Genomic DNA, 22,632 nt, shown 5'->3' with positions numbered 1-22,632 from the left:
GTGTCTCTGGCTGAGGAGCAGAGAAAGTGTCTCAACAGTCACATTAAGGGAGAGTTGATGGAGAAGCTGCTCAGCCGTGATCTGTCCAGTCAACGATAGAAACTAAAGGACAGCGGCGCGCTGCGCTCACCTGGACCGTGCCAGAACGTTCAGCCAGCTTTAACTCGCACTGGAAACGGGTCTGTAGGGGACACGGAACATGTTTGCGGTCTCGAGTCTTCTCGCTGACGCTTCACGGTGTTTTGTCTGCTGTGGTTTGTTGTGTTAAACTGACAGTTTTTACATGGGTTCTGGTAGAGGGCGCATCCTGTAACATGGACCTGAAGCGTTGATGCCAGTGTATTTGAGCTCCTTCTGAGGACCGGGGCAGTCAGTCGGAGGAGGAACACCCATGAAAAATGATGCATCATGGAATGTGATCGTCTAAACTTTGAGCAACAATTTCATGTCGTGGAGAGAGACAGCATGGGAAGCAGCAGAGACGAGGACAGAGCAGACTAACGTCGAGATAAAGAGCCCCTCTCCTCGTTGTGGTGTGAATGTTTGACTCTTCTGTTCGTGGACGACACACGCACCTAAAGGACCTCGAGGACGGGACCACAGTGTGTGTTGTGATGCTTCTTCTCCATTTCTTTTCTAGTGTCAGTTTTGGTTTCTCCAGCAAAATCTGTGCTATCCCAGTATGGCTCGCTTTGAAGACGAACTGTCCAGCCGCTATGGAGGCAGCTGTCCCGCGGGCCCGGCCAGAGGGGCCATTCGGCCGCCGGGGCCTCCGGGGGGCCAGAGGATGTACAAGCAGTCGATGGCCCAGAGAGCCAGGACCATGGCCATTTACAACCCCATCCCTGTCAAACAGAACTGCCTCACCGTCAACCGCTCTCTGTTCATCTTCAGCGAGGATAATATCATACGGAAATATGCCAAAAAGATCACCGAATGGCCATATCCTTACAGTCCAGTCTAACCCGTATACATGCCGCTCTGTAACATTACGCGAGATCAACACGCCGAACTCCGCCTAAAAATATGTCAATTTAAGATCCCTCGCTTGCCGGCAGAAGATTTAGCTGTCTAGGATATTATCCACTATCCTAGAGGAAGCGAAAGAACAGAACGTATAATTCGGCATATGCAAAGAAGCGTTTATATCAATAAAATGTCAAACTTCCACAGTTGGTCCTCCTGTTGTTTCCACAGCCTCTGAGCGAAGGGCGGCAGCTTGTGCCACAATTAGGCGCTCCTCGGTCGATTTTCTGTAGAATGAATGTGCTGCCAGGTCTCATTTTCTTCCATGTATGTCGGCTATGACGACTGACAAGCAAGGTACCCTTACAGATCCACATTTATAATGGAGTTCGGCGTCATTTCTGTCATATTTCACCTCAGAGAAAACAGCAGATTAATCGATGAGTGATTACTAAAGGGTAGGCTGTTGGGGAACATACAGGTTGATTGGTGTTTCGACTTGTGCTTCACTAAACTTCTAAAATTAGTTTTATGCCAAGTGTTAAAGGCTTTTCTGTTTGTGTGTGTGTCAAGATATTTTCATTTACTGGATTCTTACTTGATGAAGAATTTGTCTCAGAGGTCTTAATCCAGGAAGATGTGTCTCTGTTGTGGGCGGGGGACCTCTGGTCAGACAGGCCTCTTGCCCTCTTTGATAATGCTGAATCTATGAATTGGGTGAAGATATAGAAAGCATCAAAGCAAGGCTTAAAGTTAAAGTTGATTTCTGGACTTGGTGATGACACCATTGTGTAGGTGTACTTGGCAGGCCGTTCTGTCTCTGCCTGTCTGCAGGTGGTGCTGTCCAGGGTGCTGAACTGAACTCCCCACAAACAGCAGGCTGGCCTCATCATCAAGGCAGTGGCAATCTGCATGGGTGTGACACCAAACCAACAAGCTGCAGCAATAAAACGCAGCAGGATGCAGGTTTGAAATGAGCTGCTGGTGTATTTTAATTGATTTAGCTAGCACTGAATGATTGTGCGAGCCTGAATGCCACCTGTTGAGTTTCCGTGAAATGACTCACAAACAAAATAATGTCTCCCCCAGTGCAGCTCTGGATGCTTTGTGAGGAAAAGTCAATGGTAAATCACCTCATATGTTAATGAGTGTTATAGGTGTTGCAATTAATTCACATTTAGGTGTGTAATGGCTTCCATTACATAACTCACTGGTTGGTTAACCCCGCTGTAGAGCAGACATTTATCGTGCTTTGGTGTTGCAGCACGTTACTGAACCCTTTAACCTGATGCAGAGCAATCATGAAACACTAGAGGAGGGTCTACTGTGGCCCCGAGCAGCTGGAGGCCCAGTAACTGGAGTCAGTTGGCCAGCTCCCTCTCCTGAGGGTGCCCCCCTCCTAGCAGAGCTGGAAGAGTCTTGAGGGGGTGTTGCAGTGGTAGTGCAAATGTCACAACAGACATGCACTGCCAGGAGGATAGATACCCAGTAATCTGTACTAATCCGTGTATGATTTCTTGAAATAGCCAGAAACTCTCCTCTTACTCAACGCTGCAGAAATGTTGCATATTAATGAGGGTCCCAATAGCCTTTGACTGTGGCAGAGTGGTGATGATTGTCTTTTTATCTGACGGGAAACAGAAGATTTGTGAACTTGTTTCTATGTATCATTGAGGACTGTCAGGGGATATCTATACAACTAGCTAAACAACTACTTTGTGAGCATTGGAGTTAAAGGGGCTAAAGAGCTACAAAATAACCTTGGTGATGTCGGCAGGTTTATCTCAGCATGTAACATGTAACATCAACTCTGCATTGTAAAATGGGGCCGTGACATTTGAAAGAAGTCAGCTTTAATGAGGCGGGGTGAGGGCTGATGGAGGTGGATGAGTTGCATTATGAGAAATGCAGGATCCAGTGTTTGTGTAGTTTTTGATCCATACCTGGCACAAAAAGTCATGATATCCTGACCTTTGCCGTTACAGTTCTGACTATTATTTCAAAACTCTGTCTCTTCTGAGTTCTCCAATTAATGGAAGTAAATGACTATGCTTTAAGTACATGGGGTGCACGCTCTACCAACTGAGCTACTGCAGCACCCCTACTCTCATCTTAATAGTGTACTGTAATTAATAGTTGTAGGCCTGGGCAACATATTGATAGTATATTGTTATGATATCAGGCTATATATGGTCTTATTTTTTGGATATGGTTTTATGGTGACATGTAATCAGTGTTGTGTTTTCCTGGTTTTAAAGGCTCATTACAGTAAAGTGATGTTATTTTCAGACTAACCAGACTACTTGTTCTAATACTTGTCTTTACCCACTTAGTCATTATATCCACATTACTGATGATTACTGATCAGAAATCTCATTGTGTTTAAGTACCAATAGTCTTCCTTACTTACATTACTGATCTATGATATCAGAATATGATTGAAAGAAGCTTTTTTTTCTTTTGATCATGAAAAACTGACACCATAGAGGCATGAGTTAGACAAACTTCTATGTAGGTCCAGAAAGTATGTTCCCAGTTAGGTTTTTAAAGAGCTTATGATTGATTTTTCAATTTGTCATTTTTAATTCCTGTGTGTTTATGTACTGTTTTAATGACAGGGTTTGTGTTTGTATGAGTAGCAACCTGTGAATTTGCTCCCACAAGAATTCCTTAACACTCTTACTCCATTTGAATACATGATCCTGGCCACAATTATAGCAAACTGCATTGTGCTGGCCTTGGAGCAACACCTACCGGCCTTAGACAAAACACCGATGTCAGAGCGTTTGGTAAGTAGTGCACGCCGGCTCTCCATTAGTATATATGTTTTTCCCACATCCACAGCTTAAGCAGATGCAAGTTCTGTGAACTCTTCTGTCCAATCAAAGAGCTGGGGGTGGCAAGGGCAGGGCTGTTTTAAGAATGAAATGTCACTCCCCGAGGCAAGGAGCCTCCCCGCTGCCCGCTTTCATTGATCTTCTCCCTGAGATGGGCTGAAACCTTGTCTGTCAGACACACATCACAGAGTTCATAATGATATGAAGTGATTAGATGTGTCATCAGGACTGTATGACTGCATTATAAAATATTCTGTACAGCTTTTCTGTCTTTACCCAGCTATTCCCTGGCCCCAATAAACATTCTGGGGACAAAAAAGAATTTCTTGACTCTTGTCAAGAAGCTTTGTGTGTGCTATGGCTGCAACTTACAATTAACTTAAAGATTATTCTGGTGTATTTTATTTATTTTATATGATAATGATAGTGGAGAGAGACAGGAAAACATGGGGAAAGAGAGTAGGGAAATTACATGCAGGCGATGCAACATATGCACCCTTCAGCTATCAGGCTACCCCGCAAGTAATGACTATTTTAAGTACACACCATGTGTGAGGTGCTGTTAAAACTCCCAAATTCCTAGAAAAAAATTAGAGGGCATGACTTCAGTGTCCTCAGTGGTAGTTGTTGCTGAGAGTCCTTCAGGGTGTTAAAGGATCTGGGCCAGCTGGAGATGATTATGGGACGCTGAATCTTACAGAGCTACAGACTGACACCCTGAGGCCGCTGACAAACGTCAGTATGGACCCTTCATTTTATTGACATTGACTGGCCAATACCTGATTTTATTGACACGACCAGATGGAAGTCTGTTACTTGTCTGTAATTTCATGAATCCTTCTCGCTCTACTCTGCTCTTTCATAACAGGACGACACAGAGCCCTACTTTATTGGAATATTTTGTTTTGAGGCTGGCATCAAGATCATCGCCCTGGGCTTTGCCTTTCACAAAGGCACCTACCTGCGTAATGGCTGGAATGTAATGGACTTTGTGGTGGTCCTAACAGGGTGAGTAGCACTGGCCTAATGGCTTATACAGCTGCTAACTGACTGAGCTGATGGGCAGCAGCGATTAATGAGGGGCGGGGGAAGCTCTGCTCTCTCTCTGTGTGTGTGTGTGTGTGTTGCATCTCTAATGATAAGTAAAGACGATCCATTCCAGATGGCGGGGTGTTTTCTTCCTGTATGAATCAACAGAGTCTTGATAAGGTGGTATTGTCCACATTAGACATGCAGAAAACCAGAGGGAAATTACTACAACACAAGACTTCAGTGAAATATTTTTCTGTGTTGCCCATCAGATATTTAGACATGATGAAAACAGTACAGCCCAGTCCAGTCTCCAGCAACAAAAATGTTTGCCTTTTCATTTACAATAACTTTGAGTTTTCAGTGGTGATGATCAGAGCTTGTTTCACTCTTGTAAAAAATGGCTGCTGCAGTACATTACAGTGCATACATTGACGTGGCTCCATTTGATCACTTATGATCATTTGGACGAACTGGCGTAAAGTTGTCTTTGATCCTCGGAACAGTTGATTGTACTCTCTGTATCATACACGAGCTACACAATATTATCATTTAGTCATTGGTTTATGTTGTTGAAATGCCAAGCAGATTAAAACACGATGCCAAACCAGTTCTCTCTTTTTTGAATTTTGTCATCTCACGTTGTCTGTGGAGTAAACAGAGAGGATCCCTTGATACTGGATAAATATCAAGGGACTATAACATTGGTATGAGAATAGTGCTGTTGGTGTGGGGGGATGGAGAGCAGAGGGGGTTGGTGGGGAAGGTTGGGGGTAGTGATGGAGGATGCTGTTACGCTGCAGAAAGTCCCCAGGCACTTGGTGGGTCCACCAGGGGATGGCCCAGCCTCTCTTACATAATGATACAGAGATTTATTTGGCCCATCTATTGGGGCTTGTGTCAGGAACCTCATTGCAATAAACAGAGCCTCTGCCAATTCCCAAACCCCTCATCAACGCCCCCACCCCACCCACTGGAAGTCACAGGGAGGCACTGAGCCTTTGTTCCTGTTGGCTGAAAAGAAGAGGAAGCAGTTGGTGGAAAATATAATAAATGCCATCCACCAGGATGAGTCTGGTTTTGCTGGAATGACGCAGGGATCTGTTTGTGTGTGTGTGTGTATGTGTGTGTGTGTGTGTGTGTGTGTGTGTGTGTGTCCATAGGGGTTTATCCAAGGAGCATAACAGTATTTATACAAACCCTTGTGTTTTAGATGCTTAAATAGGGTTTCCTTTTTTCTCCATTCATTTAACTAGAATGAAAATAAACTTGTAGATTTTCAGCTTGTTTGTTATCATCAATTACAATAAAAATGTAAGCTTTAGTTTTTTTTTAATTATGATTTTTCAGATCAACTTGCATTGTCTTGCATGGTTGTGATGCTATCGTGCTGACAAAAATCTGTCCACAGACACACAGACAGACTATGAACACCTGGCAAAATACTCAAAACTGCTTCTGTGGTAGTTCCTGCTACTGAAGGTGTCAGCAGGAATACATTTTGCCATGATTACAAACACACACACACACACACACGTAAACATAGCACAACACCAACTTTATCCTTTCAGTTGTGTGTGCAAGATAAATGTTATACCTTACATAGATGAATGGAAAGCGGTAACTGTTTGGAAAAAGGACAAAACCCATTCAAAGTACAGCACAATACATTTTGGAAACTGGTGTTGTCATAAAATTTACACTGTGTAGAGATTTTGGCATGACTTTGATTTCATACCATGGCTCCAGGTCTCTCATATCCTGAAAACCATATCGGTTTATCCTTCATATAAATCTTACACTCTTATCAGTAATGGCTCTTTAATGATCTCATAGCAAGGGTCTGTGAGGATGAGTGTGGTGAAGAGTGGGCAGTCAGATGAGATTGTACAGTTGACACTGCTCCACACATTTCTGGTGCCTCTGCTGCCTCAGTTTGGTTGCAGCAAGCAGGTGATTCCTTAGATTTGTTGTTGTTGTAGAGTGAGGCAGCTGTTTTTTGTTTTTACAGCTGGCAAACAGCTACAGCCACACTGCTTCTCACACTGTTGGAAATTCATAGGCTGTACATTTTGAATTTGAATATGTCAGTACAGGTAAAATATTTGATATTATATTTTCATGTAATATTTTTTCCTCGTCTGAACAAAAGTTTGGATTTTGAATAAAATGTAATAGCCCTTACATTCATATGACACAGTAAACAACTACTGCTGAAATATGCTTATGTTTATGTAACTGATTATGAGCTGTGTGAGTGCATGTGTGTGGGTGTGTGTGTATATGGTCATGTATGCAGCCAGAGCCTCTCCAGTGTGTGTGTGCGTGCATGTGTGTGTGTGTGTGCGTGCGTGTGTGTGTGTGTGTGGGAGCGGCCCAAACAGGCCTGATTGAATTGGAGCTTAGTAGGCTGACATGATAACCATAATTGAAGGGCCGGGTGGTGAATAGAGGCCATTAGAGCAACAGTCTGGACTGACGGCTTGAGCCGTGTTGTCAGGGTGGATACCCCATCACTCATAAAAAGTGCATGCAGCTGAACACAGATACACATGCACTTTAACATGCATGCAAACACACTAACAAATCACTTATCCATGATGATGTCCATTTCCTGCAGGATGTGTTGTGTAGAAACCCATCGCAATTAGGCATTAGCAATGACTCACTGATCATTCATTGCATTCAGTTCATTTGAACAGGACCTCAGGATATCAGTCCACTCTGCCACCTGTTTGTAATACAAGCGAACGACAGTCACAGTTTTCTTTAGTGTTAAATGAAGACATGAGGTGGTTCTGCAACTACGGCAACAACATGACAAAGGTTTAATTGTTACATTAGTACAGTTTGCTTATCAGCCACAATTGGCTTCAACTCAATGTTGTTCAATGATTTCTCATGAAATTAGTAAGCTATAACAGCATGAAAAGATTACATATGCACGTGCCTTTACTTGTAACTACTTTTTCATTGAGGCTGACTAGCCAGGGCCAAGATATAGTCCAACATAGAAAACCTGAGGACAAAAAATGTGACGGCAGGTTAACAATTGTTTTCCAGTTAATTCATGTTTGCTTGTGCTGGAGAAATAAATAAAATAAAATAATGAAATAACCAAATTTGATCCCTTTTTAAGAAATCTTTATTTGGCAACTTTCCATTGTAACTTTAAATGTTTATAGAAATATATAGAGTAATTCAATGATCCCAGTGAAAAATGATTCTTTCTACAGCTCATACATATGCAGGACACAATTAGAAAATTCAATTAGCAAATTAGCAAATTCAATTGTAATCCTTAATAACATAAATGTCCACTTTGCCGCCATTCTGTATGTGGTTTGTCCAAGTCGTGTTGCCATATCTAGCTATCCAAGACTGCGGACGCACTTGTGCATGCACCACTCAAATAGGGTAGTGACAGGCCCATTCCCTCTGTGGATATAAAAGGCTCATTCTAAAGTAACTAAAACACAACTACAGTTTCAGGTGATTATGCACTAATGAAAAGAATTATTGTTTAATTATGATTCATAATTATGAATATGATCTTCCATTTCTGGCGATAGATCTTTAACATGGTTATACGCAGTCGTAGCTAGACCTAAATAATTTATAGAACTTATGTGTGAGGCAGTTCCAGGGGCTGTCTCATTTTAACACCATTACCATTTTGAACCTGCCATCAATTGATCCTGGTGCACATTGCACATGTGTTCTCTCTCGGGTCATGGGCCTGAGCCATCATTCATAAGCTGCTAATCAGACCATGTAGTGGATTGCATGAACAGAAGTGCCTGGGTTTAGGTCCCGTAGGCCAGCCCCTACCTCGACCATGTTCCAATAAGATGTAGGGAGTTGCTAATAAGAGCATATATCTGCCTCCCCATGCTCCCACCCAGATCAATAGTGTATTGAGCTGAACGCAGAGGGAATAGATTTACTTCAGCACTCCTCTTTATAGCTGGCTGGATCAAAGCAGCTGCTGTTGGAGCTCTGCAGTAGCTCGTTCCTACAGCACAGCCTGCCCTCCCCACTGCCACACACACAGCTGAGGATAGCACCACTCACCTGAATGGTAATATATTTCAGATATCAGAGAAATGTAAGTCTCATTACAGATGGCTCTGTTTTAATCTATAATACTGTGCAAAAAGCACTTTTCTCGCAGACAATCACTCAAAATGGGCATATCTGACTTGGAACAACACATGAAGTGGAACTCAATTGAAACCATGTTTGCCATCATATTTATCAAACTTTACACTTCTTGACAGAAAACGTCTTTCACTGAAATACAGCTTAAGAATTTAGAATACCTTGTTTGTTTTTTCAGAGTCAAATACACTTGAGGTCTGATGTTTAAGACGTCATATGTAAACATACCACATCAAAAATTATTTAACTGGCTTGTTCCTCTAAACCTTCACTAAAATCACCCCAATCAGGCCTCTCTCCAGCAGCTGAAAGCCACAAGTCAGCACAGGGTTCCCACCCTTCCTGGAAAAGGGTTAGGGTTAGAAAATCTTGTGTTCTCCGGGAAATGTATTTAAACATTTTCCTGTTTTTCTGTCAGAGCTCCCCAAAATGGATGACATTGTAATCTGAAAGGTCTAAGTTAAGGATCATATTAATGTTCAAAGTATTTTGAGTAGGCTGCATGCTGTGAACACACCCCAAGTCACATCACACAGTAGCACATGCAGGGTGATGTAATGTTATATTGAAAGTTACATTATGCTTAAAATGTAAATATAGGTAACTGTGGTAGTTTAATCAGATTTATAGATTAACACTGCTTTCTTCCCATCTTGTTGAATAATGTTAAATTGATTAGCATGTTTGGTTCAGTCACTAAAGTTGTCGTTCTTGCTAGCTTGTTTTGGCTGCGAAGCTTTAAGGTTTGTGATTCAACTCTGGTTAGGAGCAATGGTTTCAAATGTGTGTTGGGCATTGTTCAGAGAGTTTGATGATAATGAATGAGACACTGGGGTTAAAATTATGAATGGCAGCCCAACTGTATGCATGTCAAACACTGGCTAAATACTGGCTAATGGTACTTTGCTAGTATTGTCTGTTCAAACACAATGCTGCACACATATAACGTATAAACATGTACAACAAATACAGTTTTATCATCTTTCTTAGTTTTCTATTATTAATTCCCTAAATGTGGATGCAGAGCTGTAGTGAAAAGACCAGATGCACATGGAACGACTGATTTAAAAGCCGACGCTCTAGCCTTCATTGAGTGGAATCCTGTAGGTTTTGACTCTGGGCATTTTCAGTGGTGTAACTGGGAAACCAGACGTACTTTCCATCACAGAAGTAGATCATGAGATTCTGATGTTTATTGTTAGTTCAGTGATGCTCTTCACTGATTGGAGCCGCCTGTCTGTCTGTGACATAGCCTTCAGTGTTGATTGGCTATCACTCGTGAAGTGTAACTAATCAGTTAGTGCTGTGGGTGGAACATTGAGGGAGACTACAGAGTGTATGGGTATATAATCATCGCTTATATGCGCTTATATGTATTACGATATACTATACACTATAGTATTAATAGTATACTAAGTAAGTATAATAAAACCCTAAATTAGCCTTTAAAGGAAACCAGTTAGTAGTTTTTATGATTTTAATTATTTTAATCTTTAAAATTCAGACTTCCACAGAGAGGAACATATTAGTATATGCGCGCGATTCCTGTCTGTCATACCAGCTAGATCGTCACTGAAAATGTTCTGGAAAATTCCTTGAAAATCATCTCAAGAAAAGAGTGGGAACCCTGTCAGCATCATAACACCCTCTGTTCCATGATGGTACAGATCAACTTAACTTATGTTATATTGAGAGTTCACCCTGCAACAGATAGCAGAGGCACTGGTTGTCTCTTTACTGTTTGTGACCATTATACACTAAACAAGAAATATTGCAAAAGATGACTTGTTTTGATAACGTTAAGCAAGACAAGACGTTTCTGGTCGGAGTTTGGCTCATAATGACTTCATGGTTCAGAAAAGCAGAGAAAAAGTGAATTTATGTTTAGAGGGCATCAGAGAGGTGTATTTCAAATAATGTTTTCCCAATGACTTTACTTATTATGTTGCTTATACACCTACCTATTACCTAAATATGAAGATGATAATAAATTCCTAATTTGTAAAGATAATATATATACGTAACTTTAGACATATTTGTAACATTTTATTTTTTAATTGGCTGATATATCGGTTATCAAAATTTTTTACTCCCTAATATACTCCCAAAAATCCATATTGGTCGGGCCCTAACAAAAATAATACATACGTCAGGGGAAATTATTGTTGTCTCCCAAATGAAGTGAATTTTGGAAAATGAAGGAAAATTCTATGTGAACAGCCACAGTAATATCTTGTAATTGACACTTATGACCACAATGTCTGCTCTTTGGAAAACACAGGCAGCCTTGCTTTATTCCTGTAACCATTTGTGAAAAGTAATTTTCAGAAACTACGTCAAGACCATTATATTTATCTATATGCAATTTCTAAATGTCTTGATCATTTCAAATGTGGCTACGAACTTGTGAATATTCACATGATCTGCTGCAGTTCAAATCAATCTCTGACCATATTCTGCCTCTCTGAACTTTGTTGCTTTTGTACTGTTGCCTTGCTGTTCCACCTTTCAGACTAAAAGCAATAAGGTCTAGTATTTAACGCTGTGCTTGCATTTCTCCTAGCAGTCTCCACATGTTGTCCTTCCTTCATTTTCTACATCTGAGAGGAATGTTATTGTAGCTTCATCCACAGTGCATGGCTACAGTCTATACTGTCATAGTTCAGGTTGGATAAACATTGGTGAGATGTTAGAAGGTGATGCCAGCCAAGCCTTAGAAAGGTTTCCAAAGCTCTGAGAAAAATAAGTGTTTGTACTGCTGTAAGCCCCCCGTCTGTTTTCTTTGATCACAACAGTCTCAGATGTACTGTGGAGTGGCACAGTCTTAGCAACAGGCATATTGATATGATTATGATAAGACTCAGTTTGTGTATTTGCCTTGTGATCAACAGAGGATCCTGGCTCTCTCTCAGCTGCACCCACACCTCCCCCTGAACCAACACCAGGGACAACTGGCTCTCTGTGTTTGACAAACTGTCTCTGAGTGCCAGTGGTAGTAACAGTGTGTGATACAGCACAGTGCTGACGACCGTTTGTAGATACATAGTGAGAGGCAGGAAAAATAACAGAAAAGCCAGGGTAGCTGGATCTTAATGAAAGTTAAAACAGTATGGATAAATACGGTAGTTAAAATCAATATTTTTTGGTCCTTTTCTTAAAAATTGCAGGGCTAAAATGAACTTACAATATCAAAATTTCTCGAAAGGACATGTTAAATGTAATGTATTCATATTTAGTTTGAATTCTTATTCCACTACACTACTGTTTAAGTTACCTTTGTGAAGTAGGCGGTGGGATGCCTTGTGCGATCCTGATGCATTTTTTAACCTGGAAGAGGAACAATGTGTTTGTTTCCAACGTGACGGCTGAAGGCATACTGACTTCAATATGAAGCTATACTTGGCTCCTCTAAACTTATACTTGGATGCTTGACATTCACATAAGGAAACACAGTGACACATGACAATGCTAAACAGTGTAGCCTCATTAATTAATTACTTAATGGTGTTATTGTTTCACTTTGGAGTATTGAGAAGGTCTCATGTCCCGTAAAAGGCTGCCTTAATAGATTTTTATGCTTATTTGCATTAACTTAAAAACAGTAGTGTCAAAATAACTTTTTGTATTTTGACTCTATCAATAAGATAGATTGTTGTTAAAAACATTTCTGCCATCAACCAAAAAAACTTTGCAAAGCTTAGCAGGAAATTGGCCATAACTCATTGACTGAAATCTGTCCAGTCCTCATAAATCGGGTTACATACTGTATCTTCAGGCCATATTTGAGAAAATGCTGATAGAAGCATGTTGAGCTCGACCCATATTGTCATACTTTAGACCTTATGGCAGTAAACACAACCCTGACAGATTATCACGTTCAAGTTGATAAAGGGAACTTGTCAGCACATTTGACCTGTTCAGCAGATGTGTAGCAACATTAGCATTAATGTGGGGTCCTGTTTCTTTCTACATGGCAAATGTGGGTGCAGCATTGACTCCTTTTAGCTCTGGTTTTATGGCTCTTCAGCAGCTATGTAAATGTCCCATTGTGTTCACCAGCTAACTTTGTCTGTCTGCTGTTTGGTGCTGAGCAGGTGGTGGACAGAGGATTTATCCGAACTTTTTCACTTAAAACACTGCTGCTGCTGGAAACAAGGTGAAGGAAAGCAGAACCTACGGGAATATGAAAATAAAGAACTTAAAGATACTAAAACATTCTGCAGCACCGAGGTAAACATTGTGGGTTCATCGCTAAATTACCACTTTCATGTTACACATCATGTTTAATCAATTGTAAAATAAAAAAGCAAAAATCATTTGGATGGACATGGGCCACAAGATACTGCTGAAGCCCATAATAACAATGATTTGATGGTAGAGGAAATATTGCAATAGAGTTTGCTTTTAAATGAAGAATTAGTTCATTTAAACATAATTGATTTATACATATTAAGCAGAAATGTGGAATGAAAAGTAAATGTAGTAGTGAACAGTTTATGTAGCTGTGTTCCAGGTTAAATCTTCTCTGTATTAGCAGCAAATGACACAGACTGCCTAACAATGTGTTTTTCATCAATGGTCAGCTGGCCCAATGAGTCAGCAAATTCACATATTCATTTAATGCATAGACACTTTATACCATCCAGTGTATTTTCACATCTGGGAATGAAACTCTTTTATTCATTTATTCTTTTTACTTGTGGTGTCAGAATGTGGACTGAACACTGATAGCAGGCAGGTGTTGTGACTCCAGAGAACTGCTCTGGTGATATAGAGAGGGTTGTCAGAATCTAGACTATGGACATTGTGATGATGGCTCTGTGGTCAGTGCTAATGCACACAGCCCGCCACAAATCTCTTTGAGAAGCCAGACTGTGGCGTTTGTACAGTGAGCTCCTCTCTAATCAGCCTCTCTCTGAAGAGAAAGGCTGGAGCAAATGAATAAATAATTGATTAGGTTTCACTGTGGATGAATTAGCCCAGTTAGAGAGTGCATTTTATCTTCTTTGATAGGCACTGTGCACAGTATTGCTACAGTAGACTTTACCTAAGGGATGTTATACATTGTACTAAAAATAACATGTTGTAAAATGTCCATTTGTATCTGACATTATGTGCGGGAAGAGTGAAAAGCATTTTTCCTCATGTGAAAACATGAACTTATTTCAGTCACACAAATCACTCATGGTCTCTCAGATGTCAGATGAGGATGTTCACTCACTTCACTGACTGTTCACCACTATTACTGGTGTTAAATCAGTGTTTTAGTCAGACATCTTCCTGTTATGTCCCCTGGAGGAAGACTCGAGGAGTTAAGATTTATCCACCGGTATGAAACCGCTTCTTACCCTCTGATCAACACTCCTGATGACATTAATTTATTTAAGCTTAGTTAACAAGTATTGGGAGAATTAATGTAGCATCCAGATCAAAAATGTATAGTAACGTGATTATATCCACATTTCAGGCCTAATAAAGCCTATTATTAAGCAGGGTTAGTATGTAAAAATAACAATAAAACCTCTCTGTGATGCTTAAGAAGGAGACTGACTTCTAACATAATCACATCACCTCCCTAAAACCTATATCAGGCAAACTCCATGTTGTACCATGTACATGTTACCATGGATAATTTGCTGTGTTTCTGCTTAGTAACTACTGTGTAGACAGCATGCAGCAATATTAAGGATCAAATATTAGAATAAAAATTTGATGAAGACAGGTTGGTTGTTTGCTTTTGTTGCCACTGTAGGTCAAATCTGATGAGACTGACCCACACAGTGCTGGTAGAGCAGATCAATTGACGTTTGGGTGTTTCATTCTTGAAATATAATGACTGTGGCTGTTTCATGAACGTCTCTGGTCAAAAGTTTACAGCCTGCTTCATCTCAGATGTGGATGTGGTCAGGTGGGATCTGTTACACCTTTAACCACACCCTCAGTGATGTCACAGGATACTGACAGACCTTGGAGCACACTTGTACATCATTGTAGTAAGGAGAGAAGCTCAACTAGTTAAGATTTTTAGCTGCATACTGTATGTAGTCATGAATATTTCATGAAATAAAGACATGAAATATATCAACATACAGTATATATCTATAACAGCACAGTTTGAATTTTAAAAATGTGACTGTAGTTCAGGAATAAATGAGAGTCTTGGTCTAAACAGTCTACGGTTTCACAGTATATGGTATTACACTATTATTATTGTTGTTATTGCTGTTGTTACTGCTGTTATTATTATTAGTAGTAGTATTATTAGTATTATCATAAGTTACAAAACATATGGGTGTTTTTGGTCTTGACAGACATGAAACCTGATATGAACTTATAACATGAACATTTTCAGTCACACTAATATGGCAGGAGTCAATACCATGGATAAGCAAATCTGCTGACATATGGCTCTTTAAAAAGTGATATGTAAGATATATAAATTGCTTCAAATTGGTACATAAGGCCCCTTTAGTTTACATTTAGTTTGGTTCATATAGTAATTTAGGACACTGATCTCACTGAGACCGTAAGACAGAGATTTTTTCAATCCTTAAAATCACAGTATGATCTGACTGAGCTCTCACAGCTAATCTTACCCTCTTTACACCAGGTCTGCTGATGTTAGATCATTTTATCACCACAGGCAGAGCTACTTATGCGTCTCTTTTTTATCGGGAGAAAGTCTTTTCTCACTCTAAAATTCTGCAGAGTAAAAGTTACGAGTTAATTCCTGGCACCGTTTTGTACGAGATGGGATGAATGTTTCAGATGTTTCAGTGTTTGGACAGAATCTTTTCAAAGGCCACAAGAGCCGTTCTGAAACCCCTTACCTGTGAAATGTCCCCTCAGTGCAGTCAGATGATTGTAAAACATGGTATAACTGGCAAATTTAGCCAGACTTCCCTAGAGCAGCGAGTCTCAGCTTGGGGATGAAATGATTTTAGATGAATTAAATGTATGCTATACAAAATATATTGAAGAAAGATTCTGTTTTCCTACAATTTGGCTCTTATTTTTTATTGTTCAACAACACAAGATGAAAAGGACAGACAGAAGCAACAACAGAAAAAGAAAAAAGGTTACAACTACTCAATTGCAGATTGTCTATTAGGTGGATGCTGCATGCATCAATTTAATTGATGTTACATCAGTTAAACAGCAAGCACATTATACTGTACATGCAGTCAGGCCAGTTACAGCATAGGTGTAGTATTATAATGCAAAGAATTCAGTGATGTTGTGATGGGCATTTTGCCCTGTTTTCTAATGTTGATGAAGGTTCTCAGTCATCTAGGTCATAGTAATTCTAAGTGCTGTATCAAAGGCAACTGGACTTGTCAAACTAATCAAACTGTCAACAAAAGCAAAAAAAACATTGATTTGTCAACACGAATTGGTAAGTGCTGAACTCATTGAACACATTGTATTTCCTGTGACTACTTCATAATAAAAGTCAACTTGTCTTTCTCCACTTAAACAGTTTTAATGTGAAGATGCAGCAGCAGGAAATGTTTAGTTTGCATTTACAGTAACTCCATATAGCACTCTACAGACAGCTAGCATCTTTTCTTGAAAAAAGCCTGGTGTAATTGGAAACACAAGTGGTGTCTCAGATTGATGAACTGGGGAAATTTGAAGTTTTTTGTAAATTTGGGAGTATGCACCTCTAAAGCACAACACCCACTGACACCGATAAGAGCCTTGCTGTGGGTTCTGTTTTATTACCTGATGTGGAGGCTCTGTCTTGAAGAGAGTCCCTGTGTCAAAGCCAAGTAGTAAGACCTTCATGTGGCCACGTTGGTGAGGACACTGTTATCATAACTGATAGAAATGATGGACAAAACTATGAAAATAAGACAGTTTTTATAAACCTGACAAATATATTAGAATGTCTATTTTCACATTCTATTTTGTGCATTTTCTTCTGGTGATACACAAAATTTGATCAGCTGAAGCCACAGGTCATTAGTCATTGTATTTGAAACCAGGCATCTGTCTCAGATGTATAGCGACTCAACAAATGAGGTAGAGACAGCCAATGATGATTGAACTTTGGACTTTCTCAGAGCACATATGGGGCATTTCGCCTCTGTGTTCCCTCATTACTGTGAGGGGAGGAACCTGCTGCCACTCAGCATAACCGGCCTCAGCCTGTTTCAGCTCGTCACACTCATCTCCAGGAAAGAGAGGCGGAGAACGAGACGGAGGCAGACAGACAATCTCTGCACTGATGTGTTTTCTTTTTCGGACTGATGTGTCTGAGACAGCCAATCAATGGCCCGGGAGGTGTCTCAAGCCCCCTCGTTCCATCACCACCACCACCTCCTCCAGGGAGCTGATTGATCTGAGAGCTGGTTGTCAGGGAGGATCGGGACCCCGCAGGCAGCCAGGCACTGCTGTCTCCACTCAGCTACTAGCGATGTATCTCTGCATGCTACCTTGCTTACACTTTCATCTGTGGGAGAAGCCAGCCAGAGAGCATGCTGGAAGAATCAGCTTGTGGCTGCAAAGCCTGAGTGACTGTGTATATATACAGAAGGATCAAATGACGCCATGCGTCTAATGTATTCTGGCTGGGTGCCACACCCAAATTGAAGTCTTGAATAGGCTCTTTCCAGAATTGGTTATTTTGCCTCATTCAGCCATGTTATCTCTTTGTCTAGATGCCAGACAGTGATGAGTGTAGTTTATTGAACGTGGTCTGTCATTATGTTAAGCTGATGTCCATTACACGAGTACTGACTTTGGCCCAAAGCTCTGAACTCAAAGCATTGATTTGCACTTACTGTCAATCACAGAGATGGCCCGGCCTCAGTTTATTGCACAATATAAACAGTATGACATGTTTGACTAGAGAAATATTGCAGTCCTGTGTGCTTCAGTGGCTTGAGGATGATGCTGGAGATACCCATCTACAACTGAATGTACTTGTGGTACTGTAAAGCAGCAGATAAAGTTCTGTATAGGGCTGACACAGTCAAACACACGGCATCAAACAAAACACATTTCTTTAATACGAACAATATTTTCTTCCTCTACTGTATACACTGTTAGGCATCCACAATTTTTCAAATGTAAAAAAAAATGACATTACATTACAGCTGATCTTTGTATCACATAAAGCAAACAATTTTGCTCAGAATTAAATCACATTTATTTGTTCCGTTTTTGTGACAACAGTAAAAACGTCGAGATTCAAATGAATGAGAGTCATTGATAGTGTCCTTTCAGCTGTCATGCTGAGAGCTGCTCTGTTGTCCAACAGTCTCACATCACAGGAGTGAACTCTCCAATTAAAAAAGCAGCTTTGCCTGGTAGTTCAGTCTTACAACAGAAGCAATTTGCCCTTGCAATTAGTAATGAAGGGAAGGATTTGCTTGGACAGTGCTCTGTGTGTGGGCTCATTTATGCCATGATACCATTTGCATAAATGTCCTGGTCAGATGCAGTTAAAAACAACTGAACACTGCTGGCTGCTAGCAGAGTTGCTGATGATAATTTGACACATGTAGAGCACAAACGCTTTATATTAGGGTTCTTGTAATTAGCACTGGTGAATAGGTAATAAGTCCTTATAAGATGACACTAATACTGTGATGACATTAGATTATATATGTGTAGCAATAACAACACAATAAACATATATACTGTCAGATTGTAAGATGTTTACAGTGGCCTTCGCCTATTGTATTGTCAAATAAAGGCAAAAGCCAATATGAATAATCTTAAAAAAACAAACTGGTAATCAGTGCAAAATAAAGGATTTATTAACCCTAACAATGCATTTTTCTTGCTTTAAATCTATTAGCTATAAAAAGCCTTATTAATTTGTTAATGAGTGCATAGTTAACGACCCATTAATGCATGATGAAATGTAATATTAATATACAAACAAAAAAGCTTCATGATGGTTTAACAAAAACTTATATAAAAATATTATAAACAATCAACAAAATAAGTTTGTATTATGCTATTTTGACACTTATTGTGTCATTAATTTTGATATGCATCTTATGAGGGTTAGGGTTATTATTATTATTATTACCTGTTAACCAACACTTAGTACAAGGACCTTAACACAGAGGTTTCTTTCGCTGTTTAGGTTAATGATTTACATAACTGTGTGTCAGAGGTTTCTCATTATCTGTGAAAACATACCATGCTCCCCTTTATCCCCCAGCCCCACTTAAGATTCATTTGTTGCCATGGAGATGAGCTGGGATGGTATGCACTTGTTGCACATTTTACATCTTATGTGCATAATTACACTCAGAGTATTCATGTTTTTATTAATACAAGCAGCACCTCCCCCCAGTGTGTTAATAAAGAGCTTCCTGGTGAATTGGGAGCTCAGTAAGGCGTCAGAGTATACACATTACACACACACACACACACACACACACACACACACACACTAGCAGAAAAAAACACCCATCACAAGATGAGATCACAGAGCCACTATAAAAGCAGTTTGCCTCTCCACGCAGGTCAGGTGAGCTTAACAAGCTAAATTTGTCATGCAGGCAGATGTTCAAGGGCTCTTGTGATTTTTTCTTAGCTAGTTCTAATAGTGAAGCAGTCATGATATCAAGCACTGTACAATGATAAAGGCACAATGCTGTATTTACAGCCAAACAATATTGGAACTTAATGTCATCATGCTGTCTCACAAAAGAAGAAAGCAAGTCAAATGCAGGAGCTTAGTCCTTTTTTTCATGCTCACTGTGGCTGCTTTATTGGCATGTATGTGATTATATACATTGCAACTCGTTTAATGCAATACTAAAACAAGTGCGCTAATTGGTCAAATCAATTTTTTTGTTCCTTAAAAAAATATCTTGGGCAATACATGTTTTTTTCATTATTATTATTCTCTTAAAGTAGTATATCCTAAGTGGCTATAGAGGTATGTTCTGTCTCGGGATGTGTCTTGAGGTTTTGAGTTTTCCCTGCAGATGACACGTTGCAGTATGGAAGATTCCACTGCATAGTCTGATTTTAGCTGTGACTTTGCCGATGGCTGAGATGTGTTAGCCTTTCTTTTAGCTGTGCTTAGGGTAAAAAATCTTTGTGCCATTTGCTGTATCACTATTTCTGACAGCCTTTTACCAGGAAAACTCTTACTGCGTGGCAGTAAATGAGATATGTTACTATGACAGCTGACAATCGTGATCTGTCATCACTAGTCTTAGCTGTTGTATAATGGCATTGCAGTTTATAATATGGTGATTTTGATGTTTAGTCATTTCATCCATTTTAATGCTTTTGAAACCATAATTTAAAAGTTGCCTTTTTTTTATATGTGGTAAAATATAGAAAAAATCTTTCGCCACTTTTTGCCAGCAACTATAACCAGTTTTTTAGAATAACAATGTCAATGTGATTGGGGTTGCTTGTAGTGATCTGCAGTTCTGCTTGGCTTAACAGGGTTTTATAGTGAGTTTAAGCTCATAGTTTAGCTGTTTAGTCAATGTTGCAGTTCACTCTCACTGCTCTCATAGCATCTCATAACTTTACCAAAAAAGAAAACTATAAAGCCACTGTATGACACCTGCTCAGCAGCAGACAGACACAGTTAGAGAGTGGCTAGTGAACAAAGTTTAGTATTTGGTAGGGGTGGGCAATATGTATATATGTATATTTTGCATACAGTATACTCCAGTCAAACATGATTATATCTCCTTTCAATCTATTGGCTATGCAACACACCTTATGAATGAAAAAGATTTAAAAACAAAACATGTGTTTATTGGCTTAATATATGAACAAAATGATCTCAGAGATAGACCAGGGGTTGGCTCAGGCATTTCACCAGCATTTATTTATAAAAAAAACTTAAGTTCAATAGTCAGTGTACCACAGGCTGTTTCTATTCAATATATTTACATACAGTAGCAACAGATGCACTTACTGTGAGTATCATGAGCAGCTTTTGTGTAACGTTAACAACAGATCAGCTGAGCTTATGTTGCAGTATTAAGTTCCACAAAGAGCAACGTGACAAAACAGTTTCCGACATCTGACCTACGGCTGTGGTTAATGTATGTCATCAGCTTCAAACGAGGCTCGACGTTCACAGTTTCTCTTGACTCTTGTCTCTTAATACTAAATAGTCATATTCAACATTGTGCTCCATTGTGCTTTAATCAACACTAGTCACATTAGCCATGGTATATGCTGATGCTAAGTTCAATAGGTTAAGCTGTAATATAAACAGTTTGCCACAGCAGTGACTGAACGTATGGCTTCGGAACATGGTCACGATCCATCCTTGATCTTGACTTTTGAAGTGCATCCTACTTTTTACGTTGCTGGCCCTCACTGAGAAAACGGCGTGAAGTAAAATGGTTAGTGTACAGTTGTTGTGGGGACATTTCCATCACAAATAAAGTGAATCCACTGGGTCTTCACTTCCTCTGATGGTGGGAGTAGATGAAGACGACAACAACAACTAATTGTGGTGTTTTTCCTTTACCATCCACATGTTTGTGCTACCAAAGTTGGCATTAGCGAGCAAACGTTTTTTCAACTGGATGCACCTTTAGTTCTATGAGAACACATTCAGCCCTTTAGCTGCGTGCAGCCACAGTAAAGCATATTACTTTTAATGCACTAAAACATTTATGACTGTATTGCAAAATCCATCGAAAACCCAATCGTGGCCCAATGTGACACTGGTGACAGTGATGATACCAGAATTCCGCCCACCCCTAATGTGGATCATTTAATCAGTGAGTTTTGGTGAAGTCTGCACCTCAAGCAGACTCCCTGGAAGTCTGCAGTAAGGGTTTGGCCAGCCCTCTGCAATCGAGGACTCCAGGCGAATCTGCCCGTCTGCGAGTCTGCATTAGTATGGACATTAGGATGCAGCCTAACACATTGTCGGTTCTGTTCTTTTCCTGGGATTTGTTGACAGTAGAGAATAATTCCAGCCTTATCTTTGTCAGAATAGTTTAGTATATGCACCATGTCATTGTTGTTAAAGACCTCATTAGGATAATTTTATTTATTTTTATTTCTTTTGTTTGGTCCCAATCTGTTTTGATGTCATGGCATAAATAAACATATACTATCAATCTATACACCATGAAAGTAGTCCAGGTCATTTTCCAAGCATTAACAGGTGACAAGTTGTCACACATTGGACATAATTACTAATCATGGCATTGGAGCAAGGCGTTCTGTCCATAGTTTAATACTTTTCATGAATCCTAATCTGTACCCTGACTCTTCTGTTTATGTATAGATATGAAGATGTGTATGTAAAGAAACACACAGTATTCTCTCTGAGCTAGTGTTGGTCTCCTGGCTATTTGTCTCTAATGAGATCAGTGGAGCCTCCTTTGTTTCTATGGCGACATCCCCGCTGTGGCTTCCCCTCTCCAAGCATCCCTCTCTCCCTCCTTCTCTGTGTCTCTCTTGCTCTCTGCCTCTTCATCCGTTGCCTGTGTATCCTTCATCCCTCCTCTGTTCTCTGCACTTCTCTGTCAGATTCACAGTGTTTTTATCAGCCTCATCAGGCTACTATACATCTCCCTCAGGGACATGTATGAGAATGAATCTGTGTTATAGTAAAGATAAAGGTGGAGAAGTTACAGTTTAGTCTGCTGTGTTTTGGCATCATCCTAACAAAACAACT

At 40.0% G+C, this 22,632-nt stretch overlaps 1 protein-coding gene across 1 annotated transcript in view; it reads left to right on the top strand.

The window, feature by feature from the left end:
* Nucleotides 1–682: 682 nt before the first annotated feature.
* The window catches only part of cacna1ba (calcium channel, voltage-dependent, N type, alpha 1B subunit, a), a 176,138-nt gene continuing 154,188 nt past the window's right edge, over nt 683–22,632 (top strand). Inside the window, 3 exon segments of the mRNA XM_073465321.1 lie at nt 683–942; nt 3,650–3,755; nt 4,672–4,811. Of these exon segments, the coding sequence (XP_073321422.1) occupies nt 683–942; nt 3,650–3,755; nt 4,672–4,811 (506 nt within the window).

Source organism: Pagrus major, chromosome 5 (genome assembly GCF_040436345.1).
Source record: "Pagrus major chromosome 5, Pma_NU_1.0".
NCBI lineage: Eukaryota > Metazoa > Chordata > Actinopteri > Spariformes > Sparidae > Pagrus > Pagrus major.
Note: the sequence above shows the minus strand (reverse complement) of the source record. Positions and strands in the feature narration are given on the sequence as shown.